The sequence below is a fragment of the Gymnoscopelus braueri genome (genome assembly GCF_963280865.1).
Source record: "Gymnoscopelus braueri genome assembly, chromosome: 4".
Lineage (NCBI taxonomy): Eukaryota > Metazoa > Chordata > Actinopteri > Myctophiformes > Myctophidae > Gymnoscopelus > Gymnoscopelus braueri.
In genome coordinates, this window is record NC_137605.1 from 17,571,449 (window position 1) to 17,586,911 (window position 15,463).

The 15,463-nt window shown below is 45.3% G+C and overlaps 1 protein-coding gene across 1 annotated transcript; it reads left to right on the forward strand.

Annotated features, from left to right (window-relative positions):
• The first annotated feature begins 246 nt into the window (after positions 1-246).
• Positions 247-9,529, forward strand: LOC308084581 (sphingomyelin phosphodiesterase 5-like). The gene is made up of 8 exons (XM_080427298.1): positions 247-300; positions 1,686-2,668; positions 3,947-4,022; positions 4,396-4,536; positions 6,144-6,233; positions 6,895-6,958; positions 7,306-7,471; positions 7,928-9,529. Exons 2-8 carry the CDS (start codon positions 1,772-1,774, stop codon positions 8,027-8,029), a joined length of 1,536 nt encoding a protein of 511 aa, XP_080283424.1. The 5' UTR covers positions 247-300; positions 1,686-1,771; the 3' UTR covers positions 8,030-9,529.
• The last annotated feature ends 5,934 nt before the right edge of the window (positions 9,530-15,463 follow it).

Here is a 15,463-nt window from a genome sequence, read left to right on the forward strand (position 1 = left end):
TTTACATGACTGAGTGACTGACTGTACATTTGGGGGAGAAAGATTGAGAAATGAAATATGAATTGGGAATGTACAAGATCAAACACTGTATTCCCCTTGTCATGAGCTGAAGCCCTTGATGGCTGTAGGGGCCTGGAACCACTCCCCTACCTGGCCATGCCCGCAGTGGGCATGGCCACGCCCACAGTGGGCATGGCCAGGCCCACAGTGGGTGTGACTGTGACCAGACATAAGGTGAATACATAAGGCCAATACAGACTATGGCGCAAACTCATTGAATGACAGACTTGGAGCAGCAAGGTTGGCTAACTAGATTCATTTACCTTTCCTCTAACCAGACAGGTTTACATGTAAAACGTCTTTGATCTTGTACGAGGAATTGTGATTGATGGGGAATGTTTTAGTGTGATAATCGTGTATTACGTCTAGGTGTCTCTGTGTCTAGAATTATTCGACAGAGGGAGTTTCGTTAAATATACGTTTTTGTTTTTATCGACCACTATTCATTATTAGCTGGTGTTTCCACCACAGCGCAAATACGCATCGCTTCCATTGAAAACAATCAAAACATACGCTGCGAACGTTGTGCTGGACACACTGACACAATGCTGTGAGTGTGAAGTGAAGCGTTTGCATCGTTTGTTCTCCATAATAAACTCGTACATGATCATCACCATGTATTGAAATGGAGCTGTAGTGGGACATGATGAATAATAATAATAATAGTGAAGATGTCGCTTGCCTGGGCAAGAACATGCAAGAATGCAGATCTTAGCTCAAGATCAGTGCTTGCATGTTCGCTTGCCCAGGCAAGGTTAAGGTCTTTGACAGGGGCCAGTTTGGAATTGCAGCCTCCTGAAGGTGTTCCTTTAGGGCAGTTTTGAAAGTGAATAGGGTTTTACACTCCTTTGCTCCTTTTAGTAGGGCATTCCAGATTTTTGTTGTATAGCATGAGAACGAGTTCATTCCCTTTGTTGTGCCAAATCTGGGTTGAACATGATCCGTAGAGCTGCCTCTGGTCAGTCTGGTGTTGTGATCGTGGACTTCATTTAAGTTTTTGAAGTATTTTGACAGGTACAGGGGTAACCCAATGTTCTGTCATATCTTGTAGACCAGGCCCATTGCAAGTTGCTGTACTCTGTCCTCAACCCTGAGCCATCCAAGCCTAGCAAAATGAGCAGGGGTTAAATTGGTTGTGTGTTTGAGGCCAAGAAGTAGCCTTACTAGTTTGTTTTGGGATCTGCTCACTGGATCTCGTACTGTATATGACTATGTGCCTCCGGAGTCTTCCTGGATAACAGACTCAGGAAGTGTGATCCTGTGAAACAGAAAACACTCATGTTAGCAGTTAGTAGCATGCTGTAAACTCACTGATTGTACGTGCATAAAACGGCGTGGTGTTCAGGCACGCGTCAATTTCTCCTTTATCACCATTATGCCATTAGTAAAACTGTCCAGATGGCGGCAGCTTGATTATCTACAGTTTGGGTGAGAAGTGGAAATGTTTCATCTTGCCCTCTTTAACCATACCAGTGATTATGATGCATTGCCTGAGTCTAGCCTACTGTAAATCTCCCCTTAGCCTATATCAAATTAAGTGTCTGATGCATACATCTAGCTGTCACTTGCTTCATGATCCCATAGGAGGCAGTCAGCATTCTGAATTCCATTGTCTTACATTCCAGTAGTGGCACATTGGGGGAGGTTGTTCTCACACTGCTGTGTCCTGATGCCACTTGTCATTATTTGCGCTGAGAGACGGTGAGGAGGAATGCCTCTACGGGAGTCCCCGTTCTCCAGTGGAGCGGCTGCGGGCCTCCACGACGTGGGCTGGGCTCTCATCCTGCCCTGCTTCTGGTTCCTGGACCGACTCATCGCTGTGTGCATGTCCACCACCCTGGAACGGAGCCAGCGACTGGAGCAGAAATGCTACCTCCACCCTCTCAAGGTGCTCTTCGGCTCCATCGTTTTCTTCATTCTGTTTTTGTCCACGGCTCCCCTGGCCTTGCTGGGATTTCTGCTGTGGGCACCGCTCCAAGCCACCCGGAGGCCCTTCTGCTACCACCGCAAGACGCCGTCCTCAGCGGAGAGTGAGACCAACAGGGGCTTTGAGCTGGTGGGGAAGGCCACGTTCGGCTTTGCCACCGCCAACCTGTGCCTGCTGCCTGACGGCCTGGCTCGCTTCAACAACCTGGGCCACACGCAGCGGCGTGCGGCCGCCATCGGCCGGTGCATCGCACATGGTGTAGGCCGACCCCACATCAAAATGTCCTTCATTAACACCAACCAAAACTCCAACCAGCAGGACGGCGTTGGTTACCACCGCAATGCACTGTGCTCTCGACGCCAGAGCCACGGAGACGACGTGCCCTGGGAGGTGTCACCGCTCTTCCCTGCTAACGTGGACATCCTGTGCCTGGAGGAGGTGTTTGATAAGAGGGCGGCGAAGAAGCTCACAGACGTTCTGCGACCCCTGTTCGGTCACATACTGTATGACGTGGGCGTCTATTCCTGTCAGCCCACAGGAAGCTGCTGCTCCTCATTCAAGTTCTTGAACAGCGGCTTGTTCATGGCCAGCCGCTTCCCTGTCCTGGATGCCCAGTACCACTGCTTCCCCAATGGCCGCGGAGAGGATGCGCTGGCTGCCAAGGGACTGCTATCCGCCAAGGTAGCCTTGGTTGTTAACATGTTTTATTATGGTTATGTTTGCAGGTGCGTTCAAGAACATTGTTTACCATGAGTGTTTCCAACAAACACTGTTTAATTTAAATGTTACTTCTTTAATGTTTTGCTGTTTACCAAAGGTTCGATTTTGTTCAGCTGAGCTGTCGTCCATATCTGACTCAGGGTCTCTGCTGTGGCCTGTGTTTGCCAAATACTATGTTGTTAACGCTACCCTTTGTGATGCCAGATTTTTTCACACAATTCACTCCACTTGCTTGGACACCAATGTTTTATTTCCTTGTGATTGTTTGTCAACTTATTTACAACGTTGAAGCTATATATTCCGATAGCAATCGTTGCTATAGTACAGAGAGTTTGTTCAGTAACAGGGGTAAATACATTTTCAGGTTGGTTACAAATGTCATCCAATCAGGAGAGAGAACCCCTCAAATACTTTATCACCTTGTGTTCCAGTTACAATTTGGTCTGCTCATTTCTTTATTTCATTCCAGTTTCACTTTTTTTTTCCTGTATTCCTGGATGAAATTGTTATCCCGACCTGAAAATTTATTTTCTGTTTGAGCTGGAGACGGGGAGAACCTAACCTGACTCTGTCAAATGGAAGAAGCTTGCGACACCGGAGGGAGGGGGGTTTACCAGGCTAGGGAGAACCCTGCTATCGAACAAACACTCTATAGCAGGGCTACTCAACTTAAGATGGCTCAGGGGCCACTCAGCAAAATACCAAAAGTCCAAGGGGCCGCCATAAAAATGACGGTCCTATTTTGGATTTTTCGATTTTGTAACGCACAAGAAAATGTACATTTTGACATCATATTCTTTTCACTGTACCAGTTTATTTTGTGTTGTGTGTATGTCCAGTGGCAGACACCTATCCTGGGCGCGCGGCAAAGCCGCGCGGCCGGAAAAATGTGGGGGTCAAACCCCCCCCAAAAACCCGAAATGCATAGAAAACTATGCATTATACCTGTAACAATTGACGCACCTGTATGTATGTCTGTCTGTTTGTTTTTGAAAAATGTTTTAGCAACCCATATATTTGAACGGAAATGTATATTTTTATCCTGTGCTTTTTTTTTTTTTTGACCATGAGGGGGCCGCCAAGACGCTGCGATCGGGCCGCATGCGGCCCGTGGGCCGCGGGTTGAGTAGCGCTGCTCTATAGCAATGATTGCTGTGGGGATATACCATAGATTTTTAACAATTGGTCAAGAAATATATATGTTTATTGTATGAATATACATTATGTGTAATTGTCCAGGTGCTCATTGGCCAGAATCAGAATCAGATGCAAGTGGTGGGCTATTTTAACTGCACACATCTTCATGCACCAGAAGGCAAGTCAGCTCCTCTCATTTATTCATTTGTTTGTAAACTGTATTTGTAGAGCACCTTTCACAGACATTGACAGTCATAAAGTGCTTCACAAGCATATCAATAGAAAAATCTAAGACGGAATAAAACAATCGCCATGTAACAAGTCAACCAAAAAGAGTTAAAGAAAACAAACTTCACAAGTAGCTATGTGAAAGCCTGTTAGAACAAGTGAGTCTTTAGTGTACAAACAACAACAGACTGCCTCTTCTGAAATCACATCTACACTGTGAAGTGGTAACAATTGGAAGCTTGGTAGCGAAGGTTGATGAGTTGATCCTGCACTATTTAGTTACCTTGTGGTGTTGTGTGTTGTCTGTGCTCTCGTTTAATCAGGTGAGGGTGAGATTCGCTGTGAGCAGTTGGACATGGTGACGAAGTGGATCAGCGAGTTCCAGGCTGCCAACAGACAGCCCAATGAAGAGGTTGCGTTTGATGTGCTCTGCGGCGATTTAAACTTTGACAACTGCTCACCAGGTGTGATTTTTAGATCTGCTCTGATGAAGCTTTAACAGCTTTGTTGAAGCCCTTTTTACGAGCATGCCTGCTGAGCTGGTGTATATTCACTCACTGCAACCATCCTTTTCTGTCACTTTTTCATCATTGGCTGTCCTTTAAGTCCGCTATACTTTCCCATACTCTGAACGGCGGTCTGGCTGTCCTTTAAGCCAAAATACATTACATTACATTAGTCATTTAGTGTATTCAACAACGGTAGGCAAGAAAACTACTAATCACCAGAAGTCTTAAGTGCATTCTCTTCTCAAGCAAGAATATACTGTATATCGGCAGCATACCTAGCGCTAAGGTAAAAGTGCAATATATCAGCTACAGATGACAAATAGGAAAATCAAATGAGCAAGAACTAAGATAAGTGTATCAAATAAACAAGATCCAATAAAACAAGAGCTCTTACAAATAATTGACAACAAGTGGGCAAGGCTAAGAGGAAGGGTCAGGGTAGTGTTTCCTGAAGAGGTGGGGTTTCAGCCTGCGGCGAAAGATGGATAGTGACTCTGCTGTCCTGACATCAGTGAGGAGTTCATTCCCCCACTGTGGGGCCAGAACAGAGAAAAGCCATGACCGTGTAGATCGGCCAGAAGGACCTCTGAGCGGCGGGGCAACCAGTTGCCTTGAGGCGGCAGACCGAAGCGGTCGGGCATGGGTGTAAGGCTTGACCATAGCCTGGAGGTAGGAAGGAGCTGTTCCATTCATTGCCCAATAGGCTAGCACCAAGGTCTTAAACTGGATGCGAGCCGCTACTGGGAGCCAGTGTAGAGAACGGAGAAGGGTAGTTGTGTAGGAGAACTTGGGGCGGTTGAACACCAGACGAGCTGCAGCTTTCTGAACAAGCTCCAGAGGTCTGATGGCAGACGCCGGGAGCAAGGAGGGAGTTGCAGTGGGGGGAGTTGCAATAGACCATATTCACACGGCGGCCATTTTGCTATTAAGTTAATGAAATGCCACCCCGTTTTTTCAATGCAAAATGCCAATATGGCCGCCGTGTGAATATGGTCTATGGGCAGTCCGCAATACTTTCCCATACTCTGAACGGTAGTGTAGCATCATCACTGCACTGAGTGACTGAATCAGTCAACGCAACCCGAACGTCCTCTCGGGCAATGGCATCACAACTGTCGACGGCCGGTTACTCTTCTCTGCAGCAGCTGATTGAAATCATGCCGAGCAGACAGCTTCTGCTGCCGTGATCATAGGGAGCCAGCCCAAACAAAGTTGGCCATGGAAGTAGATAGGGACAACACTTGTTGTCGATGTAAGCATAACATTTTAGATCCCTTTACACAGTTTAAAACTATCAATTCCACCGGAGTTTGGGGCCAACAGTTAGCACATAGCAGTGACATAATGTACATTTAATATACTTAAAAGGCAGAGAGTGACATGGTTTGTTTTTCACCTTGAAAACAATGAAAGCAAGGCAGACAATGTTGCCATACTGTCTGAATGGGAAAACACATTTTTATTAGGACTCATAGAAAAGGGGTGTTAGCTTGCTGCCAGCTGGTATAATATAATACGTTTTTAAAGGGTTTCACACTGTATGTTTTTCCTCTTCTGGTCAGATGACAGTCTGGAGCAGAACCACAGTCTGTTTGATGAGTACAGAGACCCCTGCAGGGCAGGGCCAGGAAAAGAGAAGCCCTGGGTTATTGGTGAGTATCGGTTGATGTCTTGCTTTGACTGTGTGTTTTTTAGATAAACCATAATGCCTAGTGGCCACTTTCTGAAAGTGGTGTCAGTAGCAGTTTCTGGTTTGTGCTGACAACATCAAGCAGGTTTCCCAGACAGGCATCCTGGAAAACCTGGAATATTTTTAATGCAGTCCTCCAGTCATGAAAATGACTAAATCAAATTTACTGGAAAAAATGCAGTTGTCCTGAAAAATATTTTATGTGTATAACAAAAGTGATGACTGCAGATCAGGTTTTCATAAGGTAGGAAATAGGAATCGGTCAGTGTAGTTAAGGGGTATGTTCAGATGCACCATGACAGAAGAAAACTAGTTTGCAAAATCATTGTTTAGCCTATTGTCTTGTGAAACCACTGGGTCCTTAAAGCTGCAATTATCATATGTAAATGCATACAAAAAGTAAAGCTGATATGGCACCCATTGTCAGTTGAGTGGCTCAGACTTATGTTGTATCAAATCTCACCACAGCCTTCCTATTTTGCTTTCCTTTATTCTCATCCTCTCAGCTTAGTTAGATGGACCACTCACTCTCCTTTTGTGTTATTTAAAAAAAAGAACATCACATAACATTTAACAAAGGTAACATGAGGCCATCATAGTTTTTTCATTATTTGTGTCGACAGGGACTCTGCTGCAAAAGCCAAAATTGTACGAAGAGGAAATACGGACTCCAGAGAATCTACAAAGGTACACTCACATCACTGGGGATAGTGCTGAGCAATAATGCTGTATTAAATTGTCCAAGATGTATGGATTAAATAAATGCATATAGAGAATATTGTTAATTTGTATATATGTAAGATGTGTCTCCCGATTGTTTCCCCATTTTAACTACACTCTTTCAGAAATCTATTTACAGTAAACAAAGACATACTCTGTATGTAACACGACAAAGACGAGCTGCATTGAACTGTCACATCACTTTAAGTCATATAGATCTGCTTTGTTTGTGAATAGTGTTGCCTACTAACTGATAACCACATATTTAAAAATAAACATGCCGTAACTTTGACGTGTTGCCTTACTCTGTGCAGGACTTTGGAGACCGAGGCGTTGAGGAAGCATTTTATCTCCCCTCCTGTGGCTCCCCTCCTACGCGGCTCTCCACTGGTTTACCCCGAACCTGGCCAGCCCTGGGTGGGGCGTCGCCTTGACTACATCCTTTACCGCGAGAGTTCCGTCTCAAAGCGCTGCCGAACAGTACGTCTGCTCTATGCATCTCCAATCTGTCTGCTCCCCTGTGCCTGTGTATTCACCTTCCTCACCACTGCTGTCCGCCCGCTTTGAATGGAACTACACGGTACTTTGGGACATTATAAATGACCAAAGTGCTTCGCAAGTGTTTGTTTCCCATTAGGTTTGATAATAACAGATTGCCTTGAAGAAGCAGCTCAAATCAATTCGACTTGAAACAAATGGACAGTGTTTTGTTGGTCGTCATGCTGTGCAAGCAACACAAAAAGACACATTATTAGTGCAAAGCTGTCATTTTAATTGGTAAATTGCAGTACAAAACAAAAAATTATATATTCCTGTAATTGGGGAAAATGACGTGGAGTGTAACAAAACATTGATATTAAGTCATTGATGTATAATAATTTCAAGTGTATGAATTGTGCATTATTTAAACTACAACCTCTTATTATCTCCATCTAGGAAATAGAGGAGTTTACATATGTGACCCAGCTGGCTGGCCTCACGGACCACATCCCTGTGGGCTTGAGACTGAGCGTGCTCATGGAGCCTGATGAGTCCTGATACTGATGAAAGAGGAAAAAGGCATCACATACAAAAAGGGAGCCTAAATGGACAATGGATAACTTTGCCATGGAACATACAGTATTGTAGCACTATGTTGTTTACATATCTCTTTGCAGAACTGGACAAGTAAAGCAAATTTTCGTCAATTTAAGAGTACGGTTTTCAATACTGACAATAACTATAATAACACTCCACAATCATAATCTACTGCCTCACCATCAGACCTCCTCCTCACCTCTGATCAAAGTTAGGCACCTTTGCATCAAACTATTGTGACACTGCATTCCTTTAAATCCTGTCATGCCCTTCATTAATCACTCATCATGTACATAATTACCTGCTGTGACACTCAAGTATGTTTGTCCATTGTTGGCATACCATAGACTTTCTTATCAACATAGATTACAGTACCTGTTCGCCTTCATGGAAACCACAACTATTGGAGCTACCTTGACAAACAAAAAACTAGTTTAGCTGGTAGAACTTCTGGTCTACTCATGTCCTCAAGTAACACTGTCCTCTGAAACGCACCCACTCACCTTTGCATTTAAGTGGCCATTTTGCTCCTGCAATGTAAGATGGAAGCACTACTGTCTACTAGGCCTGACCTCTAGTAGTAGTAGTAGGTTTACTCCTGCGTGCCAAGCTCCATAGGTACGTTCTGGAACAAGTCGGCGCCTCGCCAGGGAGACTTTTTCACAGGAGGGTGGCAGGGACGAGCCAGACACCTCCTGGGCTACGGGCAGGTGACAGGGAGGTACGACGCGGAGATCCAGGACAAGGGACCCCTCGCGGCCCCGACACTGCCCCAAGACCATGCCCCGGTTCCGGGCATGGTCCCTACCTACGAGATGGTACAAGTGGCCACTCTCCACCCATTCGAAATTTCCAGCAGGGGAGAGGCCTGCAGCCCAGAGCTTGCTGGGAGCTCTGGACTCTGAAGAAATCCTGGCTTTTTTCCGAATCCTCCAGGATTTGGGGCCTCTCGCGGCGCCGACACTGCCCCAAGACCATGCCCCGGTTCCAGGCATGGTCCCTACCTACGAGATGGTACAAGTGGCCACTCTCCACCCATTCGAAATTTCCAGCAGGGGAGAGGCCTGCAGCCCAGAGCTTGCTGGGAACTCTGGACTCTGGACTGGGGAGAGGCCAGAGCCCCAGACCTCGCGGCGCCTCCAAACACAGTGCGATTTTCACACTTTTTCCCAGGTTTTTCGGCCGCAGTTTGCCCGGGCAGCCACCCAGGGACCCGGGGGGGCACCGACGCGTGCGCACCCCCGGCCCGGATCCAACGAGCCCTCCGCCGGCGCCGGGCGACCCAGGGACAGGGAGGTACCGGCCGTTTTGGCCCGAAAAAGCGCAGATCGACAAGCCCGAAAAAAGTTGAGATTTTCGGCCGGGGGTCCTCCAGGGGGTCCCCGCGGACCTCTGGAGGCCATACAAACACTCAGCGCGATTTTTGATTTTTTTTTGAGAACCATGATTTTGGGGGTCTCCGCCGCCCCATCGCTACCCCAGGAAGGTGCCTCTTCCTGGGCATGGTTCCTACCTACGAGATGGTACAAGTGGCCACTCTCCCCCCATGCGGAATTTCAAGCAGGGGAGAGGCCTGAAGCCCAGAGCTTCTTGGGAGCTCTGGACTTAGAGATATTTTCAACTTTTCCAGCTCCAGATGGAAAAGTTCCAGGGTTTTTCGGCGGCAGTTGCCCCGGGCGGCATCCATGGGACCCGGGGGGGGGCACCGACGCGTGCGCACCCCCGCCCCGGATCCAACGAGCCCTCCGCCGGCCCCGGGCGACCCACGGCCCGGTCGGTACCGGCCGTTTTGCCCCGAAAAAGCTCAGATCGACAAACCCGAAAAAAGTTGAGATTTTTGGCTGGGGGTCCTCCAGGGGGTCCCTGGGGACCTCTGGAGCCCATGCAGACACTTTTTTTGGGAGAACCAGGATTTTGGGCGGTCCGTGTCGCCGTCTCGGCCCCAGGCAGGTGCCTCCGTGCTGGGCATAACTACCCGATGGCACGGGTCGGCCTTTCAGGCACCTCCAGGAAAATTCCTTGAGGCAGGAAGGCAGGGGCCCACCTCCTCCAGGGGCTCCTGGACTTAGAAACATTTTCGAAATTGTTTTGAGAACCAGGATTTTGGGCGCTCCGTGGCCCATCGCTGCCCCAGGAGGAGGCCTCTTCCTGGGCATGGTCCCTACCTACGAGATGGCACCAGTCGGCCCTTCTCCCTGGCTCTCCCTTCCACAGAGGCCAGGGGCCAGGGAGCCCAGTCCCTCACAACACAGTGCCGGGTGCACACTCGCCCGCTCTACCCGCCCCGGGAGCCACCGTCCCTGGGTAGGAGGTGGTCCATGGACCCCCGATGGGGACCGGGGACGGCGCCGCCTTGTGGACGCCGGCGGTATTGCGCCCCAACACAACAGCCTTTTACAGGCTTGTGGATCTGCTCTTTTTCCAGCCGTTTTGAGCCCAGATTCCGGCTGTCGGACCCGCGGGGTGTCGGAACAGCGCCACGCAACCGACGTTTACCCCTCCACTACGCCCTGATTGCAACTGTGTTGAGCAGAAAAGCATCTAAAATGCACAATACATGGATCCTTGAGGCAGATGGTACTTTTGTAGCCGGTTGACTTAACAAAAAAATGAAATCTCTGGCTAGTATGTAACGTTGATACCGGTTAGCTCCGGGTTAGCTAGTCTGCGCTAGTCAGCGCTAAACGTAGTTTTTCTAAGTATTTCTTCAAATTGAAACTTACCTTATTGTCTCCGCCAGGCCGAAAGGCATGGCGAGAGTATGTTTTCGCCCCTGTCCGTCCGTCCGTGTGTCCGTGTGTCCGTCCGTCCGTCCGTCCGTCCGTCATTCTGTCATTTTGTGTACAGCTAATCTCTGTTGGCTTGATCGCAGAGAAACTGTGCACACACACTCCCTGGATGCCAGAGCAGAACCTCTGCCCCAAATTTTTCACATGGGCCTGTTATAGCGCCACCAGGAGGCCGCTTTTTGCAAAACACATTTTTGGACAGTACGCCTACAGATTTCCAAATCAGTACATAGTATCTCTATAGTCATTAAAAGAAACGGCTAATTTCAGATTTTTCATATTCCATCCTGATTGGCAAAAATTGGCTTTCAAAGTTTGCAGGAGTGCTCAGTTTCGAACAAAATGCCTCAAATCATGAACACAGCATGCAATTTCCGTGAAATTTTGCTCACACATTCCCATTAGGCCGAGGAAGAAATGCCATTTGAAAATATTCAAATCAGCCTCATGGTGGCGCTGTAACAAGCCGATTCGTGTTTTTACCTATAACTGCACCGATCAGTGTAAAACTTTGTATGCACACTCTCTAGAGGCCAAGGAAAAACCTTTGCCCTGCATTTTTCACATTTGCCTTTATAGCGCCACCAGGAGGCAGACTTATGTAAAACACATTTTTTGATATTAAGCCTTCAGATTTGATCCAAATTTCACGCAAATAGGTACACATGATCTCTATAGTCATGTGATCAAGACGAATCTGTTTGATTTTTCATATGCCATCCTGATTGGCTAACATTGACATGTAATGTTTGCAGGAGTGGCCCGTTTTGAACAAAATGCCGCAAATCATGAACGCAGCGTCCGATTGTGGTGAAACTTTGAATGCACATTTGCACTACGTTGAGGAACAAATGCCACCCTTTTAACATTGGCAGGTTATAGCGCCACCAGCAGGTCAAAATTAGCAAAACACATTTTTAGAACAAAATGCCTCAAATCATGCATGCAGTGTCCGATTGCCGTGCACAGCCTAGGAATAAATGGCACCCTTTTCACATTGGCCTATTATAGCGCCACCAGGAGGCCATAATAACCTACCTGAACTGGCGGAGACTTGTGCTCCGAGGAGCACTTTTTCTAGTTACTTTAGTTGTTATTTTAGTCTCAGATCTGTTCAAACACTGAGGGACACAGCACTGCGGCATATCAACAAAACATACACTTGGACCCGGAAGTTGTTCTGACGTGGCCGCATACGTCACGGTTTAACAACCAATCAACAGGTGTGACGTTTGGTCAAAATCCTCCACTAGATAGCAGCTGTGGCATGTTTGATTTTTGGACAATGCATACACATACACAATTAATCTTGATGGAACCTCAGTGTGTTGTCGTGGTTATAAATTAACTAGAAGGGAAGGCAAAAATCATTGTGTTCACGGTAGAAGATGTTTCATCTCAGTTAAAACTCTGAGTAAACTAAACGGAGTGCGCCATGGTGGGATGTGCCGTGGTACAGTCAGTGTTTAAAAGCAACAGCTTGACTTGAATACCATAGTAACAGAGCAACTGTGATATATTAGTTCAACTGCCATGTCATGATATGTTTATCGTTATTTGATGTTTTGTTTACTTATATTTAATGAAATCCAGTGTCTTTCAGTTTCAATCTTTGACTTAGGTTGTTGAACCCTGAGCCTCATGATGGCCCTCTTGTGTTTACTTGGAGTAATTACAAACGTTTAACACAAGAACACTTGATGAGTTTAAGAAATAATTTAAATAATTAGGGGGCAATGCAATCAAGGCAAACAACATGCTGCATGCATTAACAAGTAGACCTTCATGCAAAATAGGCAACAAGTACTGATATGCCTAATCTTAATCCAGAGAGATTTACAGTAAGCAAGGACACAAGATAATACATCATAATACATCATAATACACATAATACATCAAATGCATAAAAATAGTAATCGAATAATAACTAATATATATATATACGTAAACCAAGAACCTATCATCAGCCTACATTAAAGCTATACACACTATATGGGATACTGCCTATATAACATACTATCTAAGTTACATTTTAGCAGGATTATGTATGTCAATGTACATTAATGTCGTGCACCAACAGCTGATCTACAAGCAGTATGCTGCAACAAAGTCTAAATCGAACTGAGCAGAGCAGGATCCTTGAAAGGACATGGGGGGGCCCAGGGGTCCAAAGGTCGTGGGCTCTCTAGAAGGTTGGGCCAACCGAGAGACCCATGAGTGCATGTGATTTTTGATTGAATGTGAAGAATGCATTTCGTTTTTACAGTCTACTACTAGTGGATTCTTTGCCGTTCAAATCCGATAATAGCAGTAAACCCCAAATGAATAAACAATTAGATATAAGGTTGGACTGAATAATAGTAAATATAATTAGTCTCACAGAGAGGCTGACTGGACAGACTGAGTATTCACCCATTTATTTCACCCAAAATGTTGCCACTGTATTTAAACAGATTAGAATGGTGAGTCATATACTACTGAATGCTTTTCCCTGTGTAGAAACATCTGATCACCAGTTTGGATAAAAGGGTGTTCCTTGTTGACTTTACAGTGATTGAGAAATAAGAGACTAAACCTGACTAGACGGGTTTGAATGCAGTTAGTTCCCTTTCAGCTCTCCACCTGGGGTTAAAATACACTGCCAAGACAGTTCCAGCTGTCCTGAACGTTGTGAGCTTGTAAATCTAATTTGTTTTTGTTTGTTTTTGTTTTTAAGCAAATTCAGAGTAGACAATTATTTTGTACCCCCTTTTTCTACCCAATTTTGTTGTTATGCCAATTAATTCCTCCCCACGCCCATTTCTGTGTTGTCACTTTGAACTGAAACTTGGTTATAGTATCCTGCTGACTCACCTGCCAGTGAGGAGCCCCAACAGGGAGGACGTAGGGCCTACTGCCTCCCACCCAACACTCCCTGCTGACTGGTGCCGCCCCAGCCTTGTAGGAGTGCGTGCAATGACCGGTATCACCCTCCCCCGAACATGGGCCAATTGTGTTCGCATACGTCTGCATACGAAGATTTGGTGAAAATAGTTGAACATTCGGCTAAATTGGCAGATCTACAAGCTGTTTTCGGCAAAGAGATCTGGTTTGGACAAAAAAAGAAGTGGACCAAGTATTGACCCCTGGAGGACCCCTGTCAACAAAGTGGTTTAAGTAGTTAAAGTCTTCGATGTCCAGCTCTGATAGCTGCTGTATGAGAGTGGCTTGGTTTGCACTTTACCTCAGTGTTGCTCCTGTTTTTCACATGTCTTAACTTTGGGATTCTGTAACTATCAAAATGTACAGTCTTAACTTCTCCATTCACCTTGTAACAATCTGACAAAATCTATAATATTTATCAATAGTAAATGATGCTCTTATACTGCTCACCAAACAAGCCTACACATTCTGAATGTAAGATTATAGATATATAGGCTGCTTATAATACTGTAGTTGAATACTGTCGTTTTATTGGAAGCCTAATGATTTGTATAATATAGTACACAGGCAAGTCACAGGAAAGTCAACTTTCACAGCAGACAAGTCAACTTAAATGAGTCCAGGATCATGTTTCCATCAGTGTTGTATTACTGTACAGTATATGCATACATGCAAACCAAAAGAAGTTCTCAAGATTGAGGATGAATAATACTGACGCCAGTTCTGCTTTTACTGAATGTAATGCTGTAGTACGAACATTATAATGTGATTGGTTCACTTTCTAGATCATGCTATGTACATGCATGATTACCACTATAAATACATTTAAATAACTTACATACTAAATTATTTTCTTCAAGAAAAGGCTTGTACTTCAACTTGCAGTGGTTATTCAAAACTTCACTGAGACTTGGTTATCATCCGTAACAGCACAAGAATGCATGACATTACAGTTAAACATGCTTTCTCAGAGAACTGCAGGATTGCATTAAAGCTTAGACGTCCTACGAAGTCCACACTGACATAACTTTTCATATAAGGAGGAATTTACTTTTACCATTGGTTCTCAAGGACGGTATGGACCTGTGAGGGTCCATATAGAAACCCCCTCAAGGAACCCTGGAGGGTTGAAGTCAACAGATTGAAAAAACACAAGAAAGAAAAGAAAAAACCTACTTGTCAAAGCATAAATTGTGTTACTGAGCAACTGAGTTACAGTATGTACAGTTGGCTACAAGACACCTTTCCTTGTCCAAACGTCGTCTTTAGATCATGTGAATGAACACCAATGAATCGAGTTAAAGTGAAATAAAACCTATTATTATCTAGTATTCATGTGGGGCTTTATGCCTTTTTCTTGCAAAAAAATAAAACGATTTTGTTCACTTTGAGATCTTATATGACACATTATCGGCTAACCCCAACACAACAAGGAAGAATGAAATCAATTGACATTTCACATTATCAACGGTCTCTGGCTGTGCTATATCTTCTTGACCATAGATAGTAATCTGATCTCAGCTCATGTATTATGTGGCAATGTTATGCCAGAATTAGTGACCTAATGGGATACTGTATTTAGTTCCAAAGGTCGCTGTTTTAAGATGTAGGTCTACTTTGCACCTCAGAGACACATACAGATTACAATCACCCAAGGAGAGTTTGAAAACATGATTAATGACAA